General features: G+C 33.3%; 1 protein-coding gene across 2 annotated transcripts in view; it reads left to right on the forward strand.

Moving 5' to 3' along the window:
- LOC111543040 (nectin-3) overlaps positions 1-25,361 on the forward strand; it is a 118,721-nt gene that overhangs the window by 69,022 nt on the left and 24,338 nt on the right. For both annotated transcript variants that reach the window (XM_031935098.1, XM_023212830.2), the window contains exons 6-7: positions 1,336-1,474; positions 3,512-3,593. In XM_031935098.1, the coding sequence (XP_031790958.1) occupies positions 1,336-1,474; positions 3,512-3,593 (221 nt within the window). The remainder of the gene's footprint in view (positions 1-1,335; positions 1,475-3,511; positions 3,594-25,361) is intronic.

Consider the following 25,361-nt stretch of genomic DNA (forward strand, 5'->3'; position numbering starts at 1 on the left):
TACTTATGTATTTATATGGGAATACTATCATGGTAAGTAGGTGAAACATATTTCAAAACCAAGAGTGCTAATTCTGTAACTTTGCTGTGTCTGGATCCCAACAATTATTGCAGTTATTTAAGAGTATATGTGAAGATCATGTCAATGTAAGTAAAGCTGAGACCTCTTCATTAGTCTATATTAATGTTAACAAAAACATTCTTGTCTTCCAACAAGGGGTAACAGTGGAGGCTTCTACCCTCCAACCTAACTTTATTTCTCTCTGTGCTCTCTACTATTCATTGATTGAATGGTCTTGGCAGATTATTTAACTTCAGAACTGCAATATCTTTATTTATAGAATGTTATCTCAATATCTTTTTTTTTGTTGGTAAGAAAGACAAAACAAAATCAGATGTGTGAAGGAACTTTGTAATTCATGAATCTCCACAAAATTTAGTTACTGGATTTAATATAGCCAAAATTTATCAAAGTAATACTTACACATAAAGATTGTTTTGTTACATTCCTTAATACTTAACATTTGAAAATATGTAGTACTTGTAATAGTTTTAGTACATTCCGTTATTTGGGAGTTCATAAAATTGTGATTCAATTTTCTGGGAAAAGCCAAATATGTTTTTTAAATCCTTTCTTACAAAATTGTGATGCAGTGTGGGAAAGAGAAGTTGGTATTCAGAGATGATGTATGTCTATGGCCAGGAGATAGTAAGAATTTCTATTTAATGTTATAGTAGAGAAGCTATTTTTAGTGCACTTTGTATTAAATGTGCATGAATTAAGGGAAATTTTGTGCAAGTCGTGTTTTAATATTTACATTTTAAAATACTTTTCAAATTTTACAATGTCCAATGTCAATGTTTTTTTGATATGAGATATTTTCTGTTTTGCACCTGAAATTTTTCAATTTTGTTAATAGTTTTTTTATTTTAAGAGAATAAAAGTGCTAAATGTCTGTATTACTGGTCATTTATATTAGAGAATACTGATTTTTAAAATTAACCTTTTAGAGTACAAACTTAAAATTACTTTCATCTTTTTCTCTATCTTCTTCTCCAGATACTCTTTGCATATCGAGAATATATTCTCCCGGTGATGTTTGGGGATACTTACATAATTTTTAAAAAGTTAAGTTGAGGTATTAAAGTAATACAAGAAAGAAGGAAGGGTTTTAGCATAATGCCACTAAACCTAATGAATCAAATTTGAGGTCCTATAACCTGGCTCTTGAATAACATACTTCAGTCAAATAGTTTGCACAGTGTAGAAAAGGTATGCAATTTCAATAATTAATTTTAAGATTATTTGAAAAGCCTAATTTTTGTTACTTTACAGATGTTCCATTTAAGCAGACCTCTTCCATAGCTGTAGCTGGAGCAGTAATTGGAGCTGTTCTTGCCCTTTTCATCATTGCTATCTTTGTGACTGTGCTGCTGACTCCTCGAAAAAAGAGACCATCCTATCTTGACAAAGTGTAGGTAACTGTTTCTGCCTTTGTTCAACTATGCATATCAGTATGTGTCTATGTTTACCTTTACAGCTCCTCATAAAGAAATTAAGGGATAGAAGTAAGGGTAATATTAGGCCTTTGTTAGATGACCCTGGTTTCATCAGAATATCTCAAACTATATCTTGGTAAATGAACATTATCAAGGGGCTGCTAGAAGTACAGAACAGCTTTACATTTTTCACCTAGAGTGTATTAGACATCTTTCTAGAGGGTAACATAGTAATACTTTATGTTGTCCTGCCTTCTGAACAGAAATGTAGGCCTTTCATGAAGTGGTAACCAAAAGACATATAAAAATATCTTTGAAGTTTTCATGGCTTCTTCAGATTGTGTATGCATATCTTATGTATAGATATAACTTTGAACTATCAAGTTATTAAATAGATTGAGTTTTATAACTTTTTTCTTAAAAACACTTTTTTTGGTGAATTGTAAAATATATATCTTCTTATTTAAAGAATAAGCAATATTTTTATCCTAGTCATTGAGATAGAATTGTAAGGCAGAAATTGCACCTTGCAGTAGAATCAGATGACCAGTGTCTCAGTTCTATTAATTCCATCAACAGCTTTATTGCTTCATCTGAGAAATATGAATAATGCTCTTCCTACTTGCCTCACATGGTTGAGATGATAGTAGAATAAGATAATATTTTATAAACTGTGAAGCTCTTTACAAATGGCATTATTTCTTATGTGGTTTATTAATGTTTTTATGTTAGGACATAAGATAGTTCTTCTGTCTTCATAAATGCTTTGTATATGTCTTTGCTTCTCTAATTTGGCACAATTATAGCACTAGTCTTTGGATCAAAGACACTTGTGTGTCAGTTACAGCTCTGTCATGATCAAATTAGTACTATGACCATGAACAACAAGTAAGTTACTTTATCTCAATGAGCCTCAGTTTTCTCACCTAAATGGCCTATGGCACCTTGGAGCTAGAAATTTGCTGTGATTTTCGTTAGATAAGAAGAAACAATTATTTAAACAAAAGGATGAAAAAATGCTCTTTCAGTATAATACTTGTGGGACTGGAGTCCTTCAGTCTTTCAAGAGTGACTAGCATGTGGTTACTTAATCTTAATTTCCAGATTATCTTGCCTTTTCTATAATTTCAAAAACATAATGTAGGCTAACAAATTAATGTAGCCATTTTATTTATCACTTAAGTTTTAATCATTTAAAATACTAGTTTATGTCCATGGAGACATTATTAGACCACAGAGAATTTATTACTTCAGGATCTATAGTTTTCATTCCCTTTATCCTTTAATATAGATAACTTTTTGATTTTCTAAGCACAAGTACTAAAAATGTTATTTGTGATCTTCAAAAGCATGAGACTATATTTATAAAATCTTGTAAAATGCAGAGCTACAAGGTATATTAAAACCTATATTTGTTATAAGTAAACAATTTTTAAAATATATGAAAATGTCGATTTTCTGATATGCAACTTTGGAAAAAATAAATGCATTCCCTAAAAATGTATTGATTATTTTGTTTATTTCAGATGGCAAGATTTATAATGGTTTGTAGGTTGAAAATATTAATTATCTGACTAATATTGTAAGAGTGACTAGAGCTTTTGAAAATCAGTTTTGGAAGTATTTCTAAAATACAGTGTAAATATTTCTTATTGTGACACTTTGGAGGAAAGTGTAGTGACACTCTAAAATGTTGATAGACATAGTCAAATATTAAAACATGCACTAAAGTCATGTCATATACTGGATTACTTAATTTCAGTTCTTCTATTTTAATTCCTTCTGTAAACATGATTGGTTCTACATACAGGAACCTTTAACACCAATGTTTATTTTTATTTTTGATCTTTGATAGATTAATGGCAATCTAAGAACTGAATTAAACATGTAGGCTAGTGTAAATATTATGTAGTATGAGGAAAATATTCTCAAAAATTATGAGAACCTTGATTTTCTTTTGCTTTTTTTTTTTCTAAATGTGACAATCACATATTTTAACCTTTGCAATGCAGGATTGACCTTCCACCCACACATAAACCACCTCCTATGTATGAAGAACGATCCCCACCTTTGCCTCAGAAAGACCTGTATCAGGTATGTGTTCATGAGTACACTTAAGATAATGTAAGATACAATAAAAAAATACTAAGCCATTTATATTATTTCTTTCAAAATGTTGTTCAGTCATTATACATTAAATATTACATAGCAGTACCTAAGTTTTAACTTGCTCAGTAATTTCTCTGAAATATTTAAGAGATCAAATTTTGTAAACAAACAAGTTGTTATGGCCAGTATAAATAAGACAAATCAATATTATATTAGGCTTTTTACTAAATACTTGTTGAAGACTTACTGTTAACACAGTTTTATTGACATACAAGTTTATTGTAAAATAAAAAGTAGAAAATTAATATCTGTTGAGTGCATGAAGGGCTTCTTTTCCTTGGAGTGTACAGTATTGTATTCTGTTTGGAATCAGTTCCCATTAATTCATGTGAAAGTATGATTCAGTGCTTTTATCTTGTATTCTATACCTGGATTAATGTGCTGTACTTGTTATTTGGGAAAGTTGTAAACTATCAGAATATTTGAATTCTTTGATTCTCAACTTTAGTGGTTGTGTTTGTATGTTTGTTTTGTCTTTTTCTCTATCACCAATAAAACATATTGGATCTCTAAGCCTGTACTGGGGTTTTATAACGTCTGGGGGCATATCCTATAATACTTTCCTCCTAAAATATGTCCTGTATCTTCAGCCTGAATAAGGCAAATCATTAGCCCATCCATTCATTGATTTAATTTGGTGGAAAAATTCTAAAGGAATGTTTCTGCCAAGATGTTCTCTGCTTCTCTTCCTTAGCTGACTGTGTAGTCGGTCTACTGACCAAGAATGGGGCAGGAAGGAGCATTCCCTGGCACATGGACCCACTGTCAGTGGGTGCTAGCTTTGTCATCTTACACAGTTAGGTGTCCTGATAGTGAAGATGTGCCATCTTTTCAGACCTTTTGTTCTCACATAAAGAGTGTAGTCTCATCTCTTGACAAATAAATGAAATTGACAAGCGGTGTAAAATATCATAAAATTCTTAGCTGGAGCTGTTGTTTTTTTTTTGTTGTGTTTTGTTTTGGTTTTGGTTTTGGTTTTGGTTTGAGTTTGTTTTTTTGCCAGTTAGATAACTGAAAAAGTCGCTCACTAAAATGTTTTGTAGATTCCTAGATGAAGTTGGTCTGCTTTTCATAATTGATTGGCTATAGGTATTAATAATTCTGTAAATTACCTTTTTGTGTCATTTTCAGATTTTTGGTTACTTTTTGAATTTTGCTTCTTAGATTTTTAGGAACTCTTTGATGTGGATAGTAATCTTTTGTATTATATTCATCTCTTATTTTTTAACCTTATAGTGTCATATAGAAAATATTACATTTTTATGTAGTAAAAATCTGTCTCTTTCATTGTGTTTGTTGGAAGTTGTGTGTTGTCTGAAATTACTTCCTTACATTTCCTTCTCTCTCCTTGAACTAGAGTGTAGAAAAAAGTCTTAGAAAACTAATTGTTTTATGGTTTATGTTTCATTTTAATCTGAAACTTTATTAAACTTAATAAAGAGGTAGAGACCCGTTTTTTCCCAATGGGATAACCAGTTGTCCAAATACTTTTCAATTACCTCTACTTTTGCATGGTTTGAGAGCACTTTTATCCTAAAATAAATTCTCATACATATTACGTCAGTTTCCGAACTCTTAATTCTGTTATATTGCTATGTCTTTCTCTTCCTAAACCAAGATACTGGTATTTCAATTACAATTGTTTTATAATATGATTTGATATTCAGTAAATTCCCTTATCTCTGTTCTTGCTTTCAAAATTTTTCTTAACTTTTCTTTTCTCTGTCTACTTCAGAATTACCTTCCCAGATTCCATAAACATTCTATTGAACTCCTGAATTAATGTAGTAAGAATTGACAACTTTATGATAATGTCATTTCTTCCCATCTAGAAACCAGATAAGCCTCTATTCTGGTTTCTGGTGGGGGGTGTGGGTGTGTGTGTGTATGCTGGAATAAAATCTCTTTCTGGTACGTGCTTTCCACATTCCTATTAGGTTTACTTTAGGCATTTTAAGTATTTTGATAGTCACTAGGATTTCTCTCCACCCTCCCCCCGTGAACTTTTTAAATTGGCTATTAGCATATAGAAATGCCTGATTAAAAATATGAATCTTATATGCAGCCTCTTTTATCAAGTTTTTGATTCATTCTAATGGTTTTTCATTTTATTTTTTTAGGCATATTAATCTAGTTGCTACAAATGACAATTCTCCTTTTTATCCCTTGCATATTGTGATTTCTCAGGGGAATACATATGAGGGGTTTCCTTATGTCATTCAGTTTTAAATCTGATATGAAATAATTGAAGACTAGTATAGAATTTCCTTGCATTAAAATTTTTGAAAACACTGCATTCTATGAATAATGCTGTTTTTTAGCCTTGATTTGAAAGAATTAAAAACATTATGAAAACTATTTTCCAAGCCAACTAAAATGATCTAGGGAACATTTTCAGGAAAACATATCTAATATTTTGAATATAGTTGGATTTCCGATATGGAGAAATCTTAATGAAAATGTAAATCTTTTAGAATAGTCTGTGTTTCAGCCTAAAGTAGCATTTACTCTATAAATGATGACCAGGAGATTCCATGAAATGGATATTTATTTGACTCTACTGAGAATGATAACAGGAATTTCAGTCTAGCAGCAATATTATGGGGGATGAGGCTTTTGAAGTTATTTTTACAGTGCTGACATACCATACTAATAAAAGCTTTTCAATTGCTTGAACTATCATGAGATTTTCTCTCCTTATACCTATTTTCACAGTAGTCTGCCAGATGATTTTTGGTAAATGTTTAATTTTTAACAATCTTAAAACAGTTTTATGAACAGTATTTCACGTATAAGAATACACATACCAGTTTTCATGTCAAGATATTTGGTTTATATATACACAATATGTATATTTGTATATGTGTGTGTAAGCTTTCTATGTGATGAAATGTAATATATGCATAAAGTACTTTAATGAATGACACAGAATATAAAAAGCTTATTGGTATGTTTTTAGATTCCACATAGCAACTAACCTTAAGAAACTACCACTTGTAGCATTTTAGTTTAGTATTGCAGAAGTATTTTTCTAATTATCTGAAGACTATTGAAATAGTCTCCCTTTTCCAACTAATGTATTTGTGTGAAGCTTTTATTTTTCTTTATATACTTCAGCTAAACAACATATTACGGTAGACTGAATGCTGTAGCAGATATGAAAATCAAACTTTTCTCTTTTGACCCAGATATTAAAAGATTTGTAAAATTTAGGAGATACTGTTTATATTAACCTATAATAGGTTTCCTATTCTTTTTAAATGAATTAAATTTTTAAAAACTCTTAGTTTAAGTGAATAACATGATAAATATAGATAGCTATTATTCCTATACATGAAAGTGCTTAGGGTCCTCAAAATGTAAAAGTTCATAAAGGGGTCCTGGGGCCAAAAATTTGAGAACTGCTGTTGTAAATTGTAAGCGGTATGAAGGCAGGGGTCATGTCACTGTGGTTTAGTACCATAATCTTAGTGCATAATACAGTGCTTGGCACATGAAGTACCTGATAATTTTTTTTTAATTTGACAGATCAAAATTGTATATTTTTGTGATATACAACATGCAACGTGATGCTTTAATGTATGTGGAATAACTAAAGCAAATTAACATATGCATCACCTTATGTATTCTGATAAACAGTTTTTGAATGAGTAGGTGAAAGAATCAAGCCCTTTTTTATATCCTCTTCAGTTTATAATCTGTGAAAATTTCTGCATCATTTATAATATCCATATCACAGATACTATATTTCAGTATATTTAATGTCAGTGTCCATATCACTGTATCAAATATGAGATATCAATATATAATATATGTAAAAGAATAGAGAAAAAGAGACTATAGAAATATTTTTAAATGTTAGCAATTATCTTTGTAATAGATTTCTCAGTGAATATTATTTTTGTTATATTTTCTGTAGTTTCTGTTTTTTCTGCAGTGCCTTTGCCCACCTCTGTAAGTAGCCTTTTAGCATAGGAAAACAGAGATCTATTGAACACCTGAGTCACTGACCTGGAATGTTAAGCTAGTCATACTGGTCAGTGTGTCGGCAGTGTTAACTATCTGAAAAAACTGAATTTCTTTCCAATAATTTACTATAGTATATTTCTTTCTTTAGTAAATATTTGTAAATATTCATGACAGTGTTAGTAGAGAAAGAATGTTTTTACATGTTTTGAAGTGTATAGATAATACATACACAACAATATAAAGAGTTGTTTTCTAAGGTCTCATTCCCATACCTATTTACCCTACCCCCATCTACAGATAACCACTTTTAATAATTTGTGTCTTTGTACTGTTTCTTTAAGCATAGACAAGAAAACACCACACACACACACACGCTCAGGTGCATTTTAATTTATTTTCCCCCTTTTAAAAGTAATGTATACATATACCTTGTTACATATCTTGCCATTTTCTCCTAAAATATACTGGAGATCTTTTATTATTGAGATGCAGAGAGCATTCGCAATCTTTTTTATGTCTACATAGTATTGTAATGTGTGTATATTACATAGTGTGCAATGTCAAAAGATTTTAATAAACCAATAATGCTATAACGAATAGCCTGGTATCTATGCTCTTTTGTATGTATGCAAGTATCTGCAGGGTAAATTTTTAAATTTGATCTTGCTACATCAAACAGTAAATGTATTTATAGTTTTGATATATATTGCCAAATAATCCTCTATAAGAACTGTACTATTTTGCACTTCTACCAATAATATATAAAAATACCTGTATCTCCACGACCTCACCAATAGTATGTGTATGTATTCCACTTGATCATTGCTAATCTGATAAGAATGGCATGTACATATAATTATAATTTTGCAATCTTTTAGTGGGTTTCTGCATCCTTTCAAGTGTTTAAAAAGCCATTTTTTCCTGCAAATTGTTACTCTTTTGTCTCTTTATTTATTGGACAAAATTGTGATGAACGTTTTCTAAACGTTTTGTAAGTAGATGTGAAAATGTTTTGTTTCATGTGCATTGCTCCATGGTATCCAAATCTGTGGCAAAAACAGTTTAGTAAGATGAATCATGTGTCTCCATTGGTTTATGTTATAAGAAGATTTAGAAAAGCAAACAATTATGGTTGGAACTCAAATGTTACTAAACTTTGTGGTTTTAAGAATTTAAGTTCAAGAGGTAAGTCCCTCCAGGTATTCAGTTATAATCAGGCCATATTTCATTTAAACCTTTCTTGAACCCATTCACTTTTCTCCTCTTCATAATTTCATGTATTTCCATTATATCTTTTTAAAAGTCATTTTTCCAATACATCATTGCCATCTTCCAATAGTAAGTTTTAGGTAGGCTGTTTTTGTTAGTAATCATTGATGGTCTTATTTTCTCCCAGGATCTGAATATTTTAACATGTTTCCAGGCACTACCGGTAGTTATGATCTTTGGGATTAGGGAAGAGATAGAGGAATATGATAGAAGAGTTAATATTTTTTTTCCAAATTATTGAGTGGATTATTCAAATAAGGATTATTTCTAGCATGGTTTTCCCCTTGAGTAGAAAAATGTTTTCATCTTTTATATTGCCTTCAGTTAGTAAGTACTGGCAGTTATTGAGACAAGTAGTGCAAGAATTGTGGGGCCTTATTCTGCTCTGAGGTGAAAAAAAATTTTGTGATCAACAAAGCTTGGTTAAAATAATGATTTATTAACTAATTTTAGATGGGGAGCGCCCTTCAAAGCAAAAAGAAATATTAAAAATCTAAATATCTAAAAATATTTGTCAAGAATCAGAAAGTTAATTTAAAGGAGATATAGCTGTAACATGTGAAGTGTAAAAGATTAATGTCTTCATCATATCAAAGCTTTTGCTATCTGTCTTATAAATGAGAAAAAGATAAGCTTGTTTTATAAGGTTTTATAGGGATTAATAAACTAATATATGCTACATCCTTAGAATAGTGCCTGACACACAGTAATTACTGTGCATTTGCTATTATTGTTATTTAAAAAGAAGCTGTATAATTCTTGATAAAAATATTAAAGATGCTAAGCAGTGAAATTAGTAGAAAAACAAAGCTGATGCTACTTTGATTTATTTAAATTTAGCATATGTTTGTTTTGGAAGTATTCATACCTTTATTATAACCTTAGTAGTGCTTGAAATGAAACTAGAATATATGGGGTCTACACTTTCTGATTCATAGTAGTGTTTTGTTTTTTTTTCTTTGTCATTCATTTATCAAATAAATATTTCTTGAATATTTAATATGTGCCAGTACTGAGAATATGTAGTTAATAAAAGATGAAAAAAATTGTCTATGGAGCTTACGTTTTAGTGATGAATGGACAACTCCTATGGTGACAGCTTTCTTCCTTTTTTAAGAAGAGCTTTATTAAAATATTAATTAACACACACTAAACTTCACATATTAAGAATGTAAATTTGTTATGTTTTACATATACTGCGCACACAAACAAATATACCTGGCAGATATCACCACAATGAAAATATTGTATATATCCATCATTTCCAAAAGTCCTAGTGTCCCTTTGTAATCTCCCCCCTCTAGTCTTTGACCAGCTTCTCTTTCATATCCTCTGGAAACTAACCACTGATCTGCATTCTGTCATGTATTAGTTTACATATTCTCAAATTTTACACAAATTTTATACAATGTGTTCTCTCTTTTGATCTTCTTTCACTTTACATAGCGATTTTGAGATTCATTCATGTTATGTTGATCAGTAGTTAATTCCTTTTACGTAGCTATAATATACTGCATTTTGTTTATATATTTATCTGTTGATGGACATTTTTGTTTCCAGTTTGGGACTATTACAGAGTTGCTATGAACATTTATGTACAAGTCTTTGTGTAAATATATGCTTTCATTTCTCTTGGGTAAACACCTAGGAGTGGAATGACTGGGTCATATGGTAAGTGTGCTTAACTTTCTAAGAAAATGCCAAACTGTCATCCTAAATGGTTTTACCATTTATGTTCCTATCAGCCATGTGAGTTGCTTCATTCCCTTACCAACACTTACTATGGTCAGACATTAAAATTTTTAGATATTCTAATAGTTGTGTGGTCGTGTTTTATTTAGGTTTAAATTTTCATTTTTCCTAGTTACTAATATGTAGAACATTTTTTCGTTTGCTGGTTTGTCATCAGTTTATGTTCTTTGGTGAAATATCTGTTCAGATTTTTCATTTTTATTGGATCATTTTCTTATTGATGAGTTTTGAGAGTTCTTTATATATTTTAGATACAAATCCTTTGTCAGCTGTATAATTAGCAGCTATTTTCTCCCGTTCTTTGGCTTGTCATTCTCTTTAACAGTGACTTTCTTTTCTTTTCTTTTTTTTTTTTGAAACAAATCTTGCTCTGTTGCCAGACTGGAGTGCAGTGGTACAATCTTGGCTCACTGCAACTTCCTGCTCCTGTGTTGAAGTGATTCTCCTGCCTCAGCCTCCCAAGTAGCTGGGACTACAGGTGCACGCCAACAGGCCCAGCTAATTTCTGTGTTTTTAGTAGAGACGGGGTTTCACCATGTTGTCCGGGATAGTCTTGATCTCTTGACCTCGTGATCCGCCCACCTCAGCCTCCCAAAGTGTTGGGATTACAGGCATGAGCCACTGCGCCCAGCCAACAGTGACTTTTTAAGAGAAGATGTTAATTTTGATGATGTTCAGATTATATGATAACAATGTAGTACTATGCTTTTATCTCTGGAATGGGAGTGTGGAGGACCTATTTTTTGTTAGTTGTCATTTTATTTAATCAAAACTTGATTGACTCATGAGTAAACAGAAATAAGGAACCATTGAAGCTTAATGTGGTAAGCCAAGTACAATGAAATTTCCTCCCAATTTCAGAGCACCTAGTAGTTTTCTTTATAAAAGCATAATGTTTATGTATTGGGAGCAGTTCCTTTGTAAATACGAAGAAGTCTGGACAGAGAGCTGAACTATTTATAAATGTTCAGAACAAAGAAACTAAATTGTTGTCAGAGAATGGACATATTATTTGTGAATTAAATTTTACATAACCACTATTAATCTAATTTTACTTTGAATTTGGCCATTTAGTGTTGATTTTATTCTGGACAGATGGTTTTGTTGAAGTTCTTTTGATATGTTAAAAATAGAAAATTGGTCTATTTATGGACTTTTGAGAGAATAAAAATTAGGCTAAATTAAGGCTGCCCTAAGTGGAGAGTTGTCCAAGTTAGCTATCTTCATATTGTGACATTAGCAATGCCAGTGAGACCTCAGTGCCTGCCTTACTTCCCAGGATTAGAGATTAATAATATCCGTTACTACCTGTTTACACGAAAATACCAATGGGGAGACTATCTCAGGCTATTGATAACCCTCCTTATATATGAGCACAGTAATCTTCTATCCTAGAATGTCCAGGATTGTCCTGATTTCACATATTTATGTCCTAGTGCCCATATGTATTTAAATCCATGTAGCCTGACTTTGAGCTGCTAAATAATCATGGTGTTATATTAACTCCTGTGATAGTGATTCCACTGAAAACATGACTTTTTGACTTTTATCTCAATTCACCAGCCTTCACTGGTGGTTAAAGCTCTCTAAGATACTTCTCTAGTACTCTGGAAGTGTCTTAGAACAAATTTATTGAATACTTAGCACACTTTTGTTTTTGAATCTATTCAGATACCTTAAATAAAATGAAATTAGAATTAAAACTTTTGTTAAAGTAAAATTTTTATTTAGAAACATCTTAAGTTTGAAGAAGACATGTTAGAATGAATTAATTTAAATGTTTTTAAAGAGTTCACTGGTTAAAAAAAAATAGACCACAACTCTTTAAAAGGCTACAGTTTTCAAATAAGTTAGAAATACTAGATTAAATTCAAGATACATTTTGGTTTAGAAAGATTTAAAATGCCAAAAATTAAGAAATTTTTTAAGATAACTGAATAAATGGAAAAACATTCAAAAGGATTTGTTTTGGGGAAAGTAGTCATGACCACAGTTTATTCTTGGTTGAGGTGACCTTATCTGCAGCCACCAAATTATTCCATTTTCTTTTATGAGAATGGAAATCTTTAACCCAGTTTGCTTTGGCAACCTGTCAGGTAAATTTCCACAGCTACCAAGCTACCATAGTTCAAATTCCTGGTTCTAGGCATGATAATAGACATAGTTGCCTCTCTTTCCCCACAGACATGTTTTCACCACTGGCTAAATCTGGTTGTGGTATGATTCCAAATTTATTTTGCTGATTTCTTGGAACATATTTTCAAACCAAGATGTTCATCCACTTAGGTTTTTGTATAATAACATCCCATTATTTGATTTATTGATATATCTTGATTGGGAATGTGTTCAGGGCAAGCAGTTAGCCAGTTGGTAACTCCATCTTTTTAAATATATATCGCTTGCTACTTGGGAATCTTATTCTGAGAAATAAGCCCCACAGTGACATATGTGTATTTTTGGGCATGTAAATTGAAATGTTAATCTTGAAATTCAGACTAAACAGCATTTTATTATTGAAAAGTTAGTAAGACCCACTGTTTTAGGGGAGGGGCCCTATCTGGAGTGGTACTTTAGTTTGAATCATTAATACTGCTTTACAAATATGTTTCTAAACACATTAGGCCTGTTAAAATCATTTTCGTATTTACTAACATGTCACAACTTACTTTCCTTACCTTTGATTAATAGCAAAATACATATGTTACACATTCATATTCAGGATCATTCTTTTTGATGAGTTTCCATAACAACCAAACAAAAAACTTAAAACCTAAAATACATTAAATTCTTTTAGGCCTACTTCTGGTTTTTCAAGAGATCCAGCTTGAGTTCATTTAACATTTCGATGACTGCATAATTTGTCTGTTTCTCCCACAGAGCCAAACTCCATGATGATTTCTTACTGTTCCATTGATGGGGGAGTGTAGTTTTTCTTTATAATTTTAAAAAACAGAACTTGAACTGCAAGGTGAAGGTCACAAGAAGGTAGAATAGAATACTCAGCATAAAGATGACGTTTCCAATAATTAGATTTGTCTGATAGTGGGGCTGTTACTTTGCACAGTAATACTGACATTGTGTATTGGACTCAGCTTTTGTCTATTGTTGTAGGTTATAGGAAGCATTCCTGCATTGGGAATAAAGTTATGTTTTAAGGCCCCTTCCAGTTCTACATCTTGACTCCTTTTTTTCCCCTGGGAAAATAATACAGATGGTAGATTCAAAAGTAACATTGGTATTACTTGAGACCAATGTTCTACATAGATATCTTTATGTGATTCTTAGTGTAACATTTAACTATACAGTTGATTAGTTAATGGGTTATTATAAAAGCACACACAGTAGAAGTAACCAACACTATTCTGTAGATGTTTTTGAGTTTCATTTTAAGAACTGTTGCCAATCCAAATATCATTGAATTTAAAAAACGATGTAAACAAAAATTACTTCAAATTTTTTTTGCTTTAAGAACAAGATTTTCTTCTTAAAAATGTGAATTAAACATTGTATTATGGTTGCTTTACACTTAGGACTGTTTGACAGCTCACATAGATACTAGAAGCTTAAAATGCACTTTGAATGATATCTTTACAGTAGCTTTAACCACAATGAATATAGATGAGATATAAAACTTGCTATTGGTGGAGTATTTTTTGTGCATAAGTAACTTTAGAAGAATGAGATTTGTTAAAGGCCTTTAAAAGGAAATGCTTAGCTTTATGAAGATTCATATTTTAAATTCATTGGCACTTTACAGAAGGTAATAATCTTAATTTCAGATGTTTGGTGGGCAGTAATTCTATAGACTATCAGTCCTGTTTATGAAAAGAAATGGCATGTAAATGTATTTGTCTGAAACTTTTCAAATGCCTTATTATTGATATATGTGTTCCCATGGAAACCACAAATACCTTTTTAGAAAAATAATGTAAAATAGTAGCTTTACTTTTAAGTAGAACCTGAGAAATTGCAGACTATATTTAAGAAAAGGTAGTTACAAAGTTGAATAATTTTACTGTGGTTATGTTCCATTGAGAAATGAACTGCATGTATAATTGTTAAACCATGTGTGCATGTTTACACACACACACACATGCACACATATTAATTATACCAGATCATAAAAACATAAAACTTAAAGTGATAAGTCGGACTTCATTAAAATTAAAAACTTTAGGTCTTTGAAAGACACCATTAGGAAGGCAAAGGCAAACCACAGACACAAACAAAATTTGTATCAGACAAAAGACTTTCTTCCAGAATATATGAATAAGTCTTACAACTCAATAGGAAGACAACCCAGTTTTTTAAAATGAGCAGATTTATTTAGACTTTTTGTCAAAGAAAATGTACTAATGGCCAATAAGCACATGAAAAAATGCTCAACATTACCAGTCACCAGATAAATACAAGGTAAACCACAATGAATTGCCACTGCACATCCATTAGATTTGCTAACATTAAGACTGACTGAATTGTTTGTTGATACTATAATTAATAGCTTCCAGTTTCTTTTGTAAGTCTGTTTTTATATGTGCTTAGTTTATATAACAATTTATACTTAATTTTATTATTTTCTATTTTTGCTCTAGTAAGTTTATATTTTATTGTTTTCTAATCTTATGTCCCAAAATACTGCATGTAATTATAAGTCCAAACACCAAAACTGTTCTGGGGGAATATTCCTTCACTTCCACTCCCATTATAGTTCTTGTATACAGGGATTTATAATGAATATGGTTTTTGGCTCATAAAAAGTGACTCAAGTTTATTTTTATTTCAAAGTCCTCTACAACTGAGTAATCCTATCCTTGATGGTAATTTTCCATAGTGAACTAACTGGAATTAATTAAGTAATCCACTGTACTCTTTTTTTTTTTAAGTGAGGAATGTGATATTATGAGTTACCTAACTTGACAAGGGAGAGAGTTGTCAGGGCAGCACATGGCAACTCCAGTCATTGCCCTGGAGTTGGAAACACCATTTGAGGTCTTTCAAAGCTCAGTCTTCTACTCAAGGCGAAATTTCCTCCAACATCACTCCTTAAAGATCGCCATCTAGCTTTCAACTGAAAACACTTCAATTAACAATTTTACTACCGCACGAGACATTATATTTCTTTTTTGATAGGCCAAATTGCTAGCCAATTAGAAATCTACCCTGCTTTCAACTTAATTAGCCCTGATTATGATCTCTGTAATTTAAAAAAATCTCTTAAGCATTTTAAGCTACATTTATTAAGAACATAAATTTTTTAGCCCACTTTTTATACATAAATTAAATGCTTGCAACAATCCTTCAGGAATTGATAGCCTTTCAGATATTTAAAGTTCTCTGACTTGCTGTCACTATTTTATTTAAACTAGCTTGAGTACTCCCAGTATTTTTAACCATTTCTAATATAATGTATTTTATCTCCCCTCACTGGTCCCTCTGTTTCATTGAACTGTAATATTCCTCATGAAATATGTTTCTGGAACAAAATAGAATACTCCATGGTGATAAGTGCCAAATGAATTTATAACCTTTTCTAATCCCTGTACTTCTGTTAAAATTATCTGCTTCCATTTCTGCATATACGTATATATATTTCACAGCTAGCTACCATCTTAATATCTTAAAATCCCTGTCAATTCAGACATCTTCCATACAGATATATTCATTTTGTTAACCTAATTGTGTTTCTGTCCCTTAAATTTAACCTTTCTTTTAGATTAATGTTCCTTTTTTGCCAGTTTTTTTTTTAGAGTCAAGATTCATAAATTTTGATTTTTCTAGTGCCCTGAACTGATGTGAAAAATGGGAAACCAAAGTGATAAGACTCAAAACAACAGTAAAAGAAAATGGCCAAACCCAATTGGATTATCAAAATCAGTTATTAGTATCTTGCTGTTTTTACCCATGTTTCACATTAACTCTTTTTTACATGATTTTTTTTTTACTTTACATATTTTTCCACTGTGTAGATTTTTTTTCTTTTTGCAACCAAAGTGATGATCATTTATTTTCCAATTTTAAAAATTATTTATAGTGGAAAATTGGAGCTAATGCGAGAATAAAATAGAATGGAGTTTAGGGGGCCAGGCGCAATGGCTAATGCCTATAATCCTGGCACTTTGGGAGTCCGAGGCAGGCGGATCAGGAGGTCAGGAGATCGAGACCATCCTGGCTAACACGGTGAAACCCCGTCTCTACTAAAAATACAAAAACTTAGCCGGACATGGTGGTGGGCACTTGTAGTCCCAGTGACTTGGGAGGCTGAGGCAGGAGAATGGCGTGAACCTGGGAGGCAGAGCTTACAGTGAGCTGAGATCGTGCCACTGCAGCCCAGCCTGGGTGACAGAGTGAGACTACATCTCAAAAAAAAAAAAAAGAATAGAGTTCAGGGAAGATGAGTTTTGGGAACGGAATTAGAGAATGAATTTATATCTCTAGTAATCTTGAAAGTAAGAATTAGTGTGACAGTATGGAGTAAAAGTAGAATAGGGAGAAATGTTAGATATGTGTGAGCTTCCAAAGCTTTTCAAACACAACCTGGAGACTAAGGCATATTATACTAATGAGGTAATTAAAGTTTCAAACAGAAATTGCTGTCTCACGGTGTTAGTCTGGCACCATATCCACCTTGTTTCTAGTGGTTAAATGCTGCCACTTGGCCTTTGTCACCGCAAAGTGCCATTTTTTTAACCCACTGACATGCTTGGGTCTACAGAGAAGAGCAACCAGTGAGTTCTCAAGGATGCCAGATCTCCCCTCATGAATGTATTTCACACAGAATTGGTAAAGGGAATGTTCTCAAGACCTCTGGAGCAGGGGTCCCCAACCCCCATGCCACAGACCAGTATTGGTCTGTGGCTTGTTAGGAACCAAGCCACACAGCAGCAGGTGAGCAGCAGGGGAGTGAGCATTACCGCCTGAGCTCCACCTCCTGTCAGATCAGCAGTGGCATCAGATTCTCATAGGAGCGCAAACTCTATTGCGAACTGTGCATGCAAAGGATCTAGATTGCATGCTCCTTGTGGAACAGTTTCATCTTGAAACCATCCCCTGTACCCTGATCCATGGAAAAATTGTCTTCCATGAAACCCATCCCTCGTTCCAAAAAGGTTGGTCACTGCTGTTCTGGAGGACAAAGTTAACAGGTGATTAAACAGATCTTACATAAGAGAAATCCACCTTAGCATTTTATCTCCTTAAGCATTTGAATTCTTTCTTCTACAGTATATCAAGGAAGTTCTAGAATTTCACCTTCATTTAGTGTAGTCCACCTTTGAGCCTGGATTTCAGTCAGCCAGCCAACCTGTTACCACTAACAGCCACTCTAATACATTGAATCCAGAATCACAACTTAGCAGATCTGTATAAACAAATTGTAAGTCAACATTATGATCCTTCCATTCTGATCCCAACCCCTTAGCATCCCTCTCCATGTAGATTCTTAAGGTTTCTGTCTCTAATTTGGCAATATCTTGCAGGGTTTTCTTGGGAGGGCAGGTCACTCTTTGTGATTTAACCTCTGGGTTAAATAGATCTTGAAAATTAAACACTGCCTTTGAAAAAAACTCAGTCATAGACAGTTAAAAGGAAATATTTGGCACTTATATCATTGATATGGTTTGGCAGTGTCCCCACCCAAATCTCATCTTGAATTGTAGTTCCCATAATCCCCACGTCATGGGAAGGACCTGGTGGGAAGTAATTGAATCATGGAGGCAGGCTTCCCCATGCTGCTGTTCTTGTGGTAATAAGTTCTCATGAGACCTGATGGTGTTTTCCCCCTTTTGCTAATGTGAAGAAGGATGTGTTTGCTTCCCTTTCTGCCATGATTATAAGTTTCTCAAGGCCTCACCAGCCATGCGGAACTGTGAGTCAATTAAACCTCTTTCCTTTGTAAAGTATGCAGTCTCAGGCTTTCCTTTATAGCAGCGTGAGAACGGACTAATGCAATCAAACTGCCTAGAAATCTCAGATAAATTCACTGATTCATTATATATATAATTCTATTTACAGCACCACAGCCAACAGTGTTGTTAAACTTTCTCCTACCATATAATGATTCCCTTTCAGCTTCCAGTAACATTTTCCTGATCTTCCTTTAAGCTTTTACCAACAGCCTCCTTGAAGACCATCAAGCTTCTTCTGTTAGCTGTCTCTTTTAAGACCCTTCCAACATCTGCCCATAGCCTGGTCTCAAAGCTGTTGCCACATGTTTTAGGTTTTGTTACAGCAGCACTCTACTTCCAGGTGTAAAAATCTTTTGGCTTTCTTTTGCTGTGTAACAACCTAAATTTAGTGGCTTAAATGAACAGCAGCCATTTTATTACTCTCTCTTATGATTCTGAAGTTGACAGGGTGCTTTGTGAGAAGCCCTGGGCAGCTTAGGGTTTCTCACATAGTTGCAGTCAGATGGTGGCTGGGGCTGTAGTCATCTGAATGCTCACTGACTTGTTTGGTTCCTGGGATAACAAAACACAAACGGATGGGGGCTGAACAGTTTACACTCCCACTGCCCAAGGGTCTCTCTTTATAGTCTTTCTACATGGTCTCTCCAGCATGGTAGCTTCCTAGCAGCTAGACTTCTTACATGGCAGCTCAGGATTCCTGAGGTGCATGTTCACAGAGAGAAAGGTAAGTGAAAGCTGTGTTACCATAGGATCACTTCCACCATACTTTAGTAGTTGAAGCAACTACAAAGGCCCACTCATAAGGCAAGGTTTTATGTAAACTCCAGTTCTTAATGGGGGAGTGGCAGTATTCTGGAAAGTCTCTGTGACTAGAAATAATGCTGTAGCAGTTTTTGGAAAATACAGTCTGTGTCCTCTGTGTTGTCATATATCCAGAATGTTTTGAAACATGCAAATATAAAACTAAAATGCAGGGTAAATATCAATAGAGGTCAGCAAATCTTTGCAAGGTTTGTAATGTCACTTTATAATTCATTTGCCTTATATTTGCATTGTATTGTTATACATCATTGGATAGTCATAACATCTGCTGATCTGCTGACCAATGAAAGACCGAATGTAAAATTTTAATGCTAATAGGAAAAAATTAATTAGGGAAGGCTATGAGAGGGAAGATTCGTTTTATAGGTGGTTAATACATTAACTTTTTATGTCACAATGATTTTTTTCTTTGTGCATTGTCATGACTGCAGTTACTTGAATAAGTAGTATATTGAGAAAGAGGATTTTCTAATTTTTATATATGGATAGATCAGATCTATAAAGTAAATGGAGAATTCAGAATCAAGAAAAGATTTCCCAGTGAAAAGATGAAACAAGTACGATCTGGGAATATTATCAAAGTAAATCTGAAAAAAAAAAAAAAAAAAGGTCAAATAAGAAACAGGAATTACTATTTGTGAAACCAAAAGAAAACCTAAGTACAAAAGAAAAGTACCAAATATGCAAAGTATTTGTATTTCATAATTGATATATTGATAATCAAATGTTTGTGATATTTTTAACTAGAATTAAGATTTGAAAGTTAGCAAAATACCATAGTTTTAAGAGCCAGTTTTTGTAAATCTTTACCTTGTATATATTTATCATTTTTTAAAAGTCTGGTTACCAAGATATATCATTTACATCAAATTTAAATATTTAATTTCCTCATATATAGTTATATTTGTTAAATATGTAGATGCTTTGTGTTGAAGCTATCTCCCATGTGGAGTCTTTCAGCTTTATTTCTGTCAGCTGTATACCATCATGTCCTGCCCTGGTTTTGCATAGTCAGCCTTCAAAGGGGGTTTCTTTCCTCATGTTACTACCATTAGCAAATACTGTGACTGAAATATATTACCATATGTTATATATTTCCACACTGCCTTAACAAAGTACCAAAAACTGGGTGACATAAAACAACTGAAATTTATTCTCTCACAATTCTGGAGGCAGAAATCCCAAATCAAGGTGTTGGCAAGGTGTCTGAGGCCCTGAGGGGAAATCTTTTCCATGCCTCTCTTCTAGCTCCCCGTGGTTGCTGGGAATCCTTGACATTCCCTGGCTTATAATCTTTACATGGTGTTCTTCCTCTCTATAACTACATTTTCTTTTTCTTACAGGAACACCAGTCGTTGAACTAGGGTCCACCCGAATCAGCATGTCCTCATTTTAACTTGATGACATTGGCAAAAATTCCATTTCTAAATAAGGCCACATTCACAGGTACCCAGGATTAGAACTTAGATGTAACTTTTTTGAAAACACAGTTCAACACACACCACCATGTAACTCAGGCACTAGACTTAATGCCAAAAGCATGTTGAAATGACAAAACATTTCATGCCTGTTTCATCTTTTATTGTCAAAATTTTACCATTGAATACAGCTAAGCTTAACTTTAATCAGAATGCAGATACTTTTTTTAAAGCATTCTTTTTGCTGTCCACATTATAGTACCTGAACTGATGAAATTCTTCAGCCAAAAGTTGTTCACATGACATGTTAGATCTTTACTACTTAGAGAATGAGATGGGTTTCTTCAAATATGGCTTTCCTGAAAGAACCAGAATATGTATGAGTAGACAGAATCTTTTAAGGAAATGTAAGGAGAAGACTGAAACTGCCCCATACTGCCTGAGTATGGTGTGGAATTGACAGATGAGCCATTGACAGAGCACAAAGGAAGTCTTTTTAGTTCTGATTTTCCCAGAGGGCAAACTTGGATGCTTCACCATGCCTGTAAAATTTAAAAAGCCGTCACAGATAAGTAACTTGGCTACTTTGTATGAGCATCACTATTCCATAAGCTTGTATTAGTTGCACAGTGGGAGGCTATAGTTATAGAATAATAAATTACTAATGAGTAAGATACTCTATTTCAAGAACAATATTTGGGAAATTGCCTGGTCTGAACTATAGCCAAATATGAATAAAATAAATAAAAGAGAGATAGCTGAATTCCAACAGTCATTCAGAAACCAGTAACCTAAACTCATTCTCCAAAAAAGTTTTCCTGAGCTGCTAAATGTGGCAAAATTAGGTACTTCTGGTATCAGTCAGGACAGACTTGGTTATGCTGCAGGAACCAGCAATCCTCAGATTTCAGGGACTTAAAACAGCAAGTTGGTTGCTGCATGCCTGAGGTCTGCTGCAAGTTTTGGTGATGCTCCTGAGTAGCTTCTCTGCATTTGCCAATTTAGAGTTGCAGTTTCATGTCAACACGTACTGCCATAGTCACTGGAATGGGCAAAGGAAGGCTAGAGAATTGACCCCCAGCAATTAAATACTTGAAGCTTGAAGTATCTTGAAGTTGAACTTGAAGCTATCTCTCTTTCTCCCATTCTATTGGCTCCAGCAAGTCACATAACTTCAAGGGGGATGGGTTATATAATCCTCCCGAATACCTAGAAAGAGGGGAACAACATGCCAGTGAACAATGTTATGTCCCCCGTGCTCATTTTCTGATCCCTGTCCACTTTCTTGTGACATGATACACAACCGAAGAAAACAATGAGCAGCAAGGAAATTGAATGATCCCCAAACTAAACTCATAATTATCTACCTCATTCCTTTGTAGAACCTGCGGAAGTCTCAGATGGGACTACATTAACTATTCTCTGAGTTGTAGTTAAGACTAGGAAATCAGCCCAAGATAAATGACTTTCTTATATTATCCTGTTTTCTGTGCCTACTTGATGTTTATCTAATTTGAGATCTGGGATCAATCTAGATTAAGGTCTGCCTTTAAGAGACAGAACTCCTGGTGCAGCATGAATGTGGATTATTAGATATGTATAAATATTGGCTTTGGTAATTTTGAGGGGAATGATACTCACTTGACAGTAATGATCAGAAGCTTTGGGTCCATTCTGTTTAGCTATATCTCAAGCCCTAGTAATCTTTCTGTTTAGAATTTGTATCACTAAAACTATATATACTATGTATATGTGAATACATGTAATGTAGGAATAATATATAAGTAGTAAATAGTGTTTATAATATTTAATAAAGATAGGTAGGTAGGTAGGCAGATTTGAACCCATAAATGACTGAACCAGATGTACATGTAGGTGATTCACGCATTTGAGCTAAGTGATTTTTGCATTTTGTAGCCACATTCACTTTGTAAAATTGAACGTCAGTTAGAAGTGAATTTTTGCAATGAGTCAAAAGATATTTAAAGAGATAACTCTACATCTGGAGATATTTCTGCAGCTGGGAAATAGTTCAAGAATAAAGACTAGCAGACTAGTTTGTTAGTACTATTTTAAGAAAGGCATTAGAATCAGCATTTTCAGTGGTAAGGGACCTCAGAAAGCACATTATCTAACCCCCTTTCCTCTTTTAAGTACATAATTACTATCTAAAACAACATGCATTTTCTTCTAATATTGAGAGTTGTAATGAGACACTAGCTGTTCCTGAGTAAAAGGGCCTATGCTAGCCATAAATAGAAGGATGAAGTGAGTTCCTCTTAAAAACTGACCTATTCTTTATATTTGTTGTTATAATCACAAAAAAAAATCTCAATTTTTTTATATTGAGTATAAAAGCTGGTGTGTTGTAGATACAACTTAAAGTAGGTTGATGAAGATGGTGAAAATAATTCTGTGAGTTATGGGAAATAATGAGAGACTATGCTGGGGATTGGTAGGTAAATGGGCGTTAGAACCTTTAGAGGTGAGTGATCTCCTTTGCTGGTGGTATTTTTGTCTCTCCCTGTGTATAAACTTTATATACACATCTGCTCCAGGGTGAGCAGAGAGGCCACAGACATCAGTGTCTGTGTCATTGGGAAAAAGCCCCCTTTTCACAACAAGATTAGGACAGCATTATAATCCTAGGCAACTCACTTTTTTTTTTTGGCTATTAGTTACCAGCTTCTGTGTTAGGCACTCCATACAGGTGGCGCTTGGGACTAGAAGTGTTTTGGATTTCAGGTTTTTTATTTCAGACTTCAGAATATTTGTGTTGTGCTTACCAGTTGAGCATCCCTAATCTGAAAATCTGAAATGCTCCAAAAAGCATTTTCTTTGAGTGTCACATCAGTGCTCGAAAAGTTTAGAATCTTGGAGCATTTCACATATTCAGATTAGTGATACTCAACTTGTAGTAACCTTGGATGAACAGCCAGATAAGGGGGAAAAAAATAACCTGCTAGAAATAGAAAGAGCTGTGGTAATACAGAGGAGAAGATAGAGTCATTAATTCTAGTTAGGAATCTGCGAAGGCTTTGCAAAGAGAGACAGTAATTTGAAATAAGTATTTAAAATGGAAGAATTTTAGTAGGCAGAGAAGAAGCAGAAGACATTCCCAGGAAGAGTAAATAGGTGAGCAGAAGCAGGAAGACAAGAATAAGCTAGATATGTTCATACACACATACATACATAGACTTCCTACCCCCCTTCCCTTTTATATCTTCCCCTACTACTTATTACTAACATATGTATATGTGTGTGTGTGTATATACACACACATATACACGCACACACATATAAATGTTTTTCTATCCTATTAGAATACATTAGGAATAATATACAAGTATGTACATTAGGAATATTATATATCCTATTAGAATACGTTAGGACAGGAATTTTTTTGTCAACACTGCCCTGTCTTAAGCATCTACAAAAGTGTCTGGCAAATGGTTGGTGCTCAAATATTTATTGAGTGGATTAATCAATCAAAAGTGTTTGAGAAGGGCAGTGACATGATCTTATACTTCTCGGAGGACAGTTCACAAGCTGCTATAGGGATAATTTGTAGAAGCAGATTCTGGGCAAAGGAAAGTTCAGAGACTACCAAAAGAATATAGGTCTTCAAAGCTAATCACAATTGAGGATAGGAGCATGCCTTAGTTATTTGAATCCTCTACTGCTGCCTTTTAGCATATGTCTGGCATGCATTAGGCATTCAGTACATTGATGGATAGATGGATCTGTAGTTATTAGAGTAATATCTATATCATTTAGCTCTTAATTCTATAGTCCTCCCTATATTACCTTGCACTGGGGCTCTGTAAGTTTTCGGACTACTAGAATAATGATTAGGGAAAAGAAAACAAATAGACTTTTCTTTATTCAAAAAGAAAGGAAATCCTAGGACAAATGTAGTTTATACTAGTATATCAGGACTATTCACTTTTTTTTTATTTTTATACTTTATGTTCTAGAGTACATGTGTACAACGTGCAGGTTTGTTACATATGTATACATGTTCCATGTTGGTGTGCTGCACCCATTAACTCGTCATTTAGATTAGGTATATCTCCTAATGCTATCCCTCCCCCCTCCCCCCACAAATTTTTTTTTAAAGAGAATACAGTTGGATATTCAAAATGCTTGATGTCTTAAATCAAAATTTGACATCAAGCATAATACAACATATTGGGATATTGTCAATAAATATTTTTGCCTGCTAAATTATGCTCAAGGATAAGTAAAATGCATTATCATAGAAAATTAATAGATTATAAGCACAGTTACTAGAGCACATTTTAAAGTTGTTGATGATGATTCCATTCATTTCCACAGTCTAATGTGGAGATGTCCTTTCTCCATTAAAACACTCAATGACAACTACGTTCTATTTATCTCCTGACTCCTGGAAAGATGCCTAAAATCTCAAACTAAGAATTAGGGCAACAGTGTTATATTCAGCTGCAGTAATAAAATTGCAAATATAAATATTAATGCATATGGAAGCATACCAATCAAATGAATCCCTTAGAAGTAAAAACTCATGGATACATGGA

Source organism: Piliocolobus tephrosceles, chromosome 2, assembly GCF_002776525.5.
Source record: "Piliocolobus tephrosceles isolate RC106 chromosome 2, ASM277652v3, whole genome shotgun sequence".
In the NCBI taxonomy this organism is placed as follows: Eukaryota; Metazoa; Chordata; class Mammalia; order Primates; family Cercopithecidae; genus Piliocolobus; species Piliocolobus tephrosceles.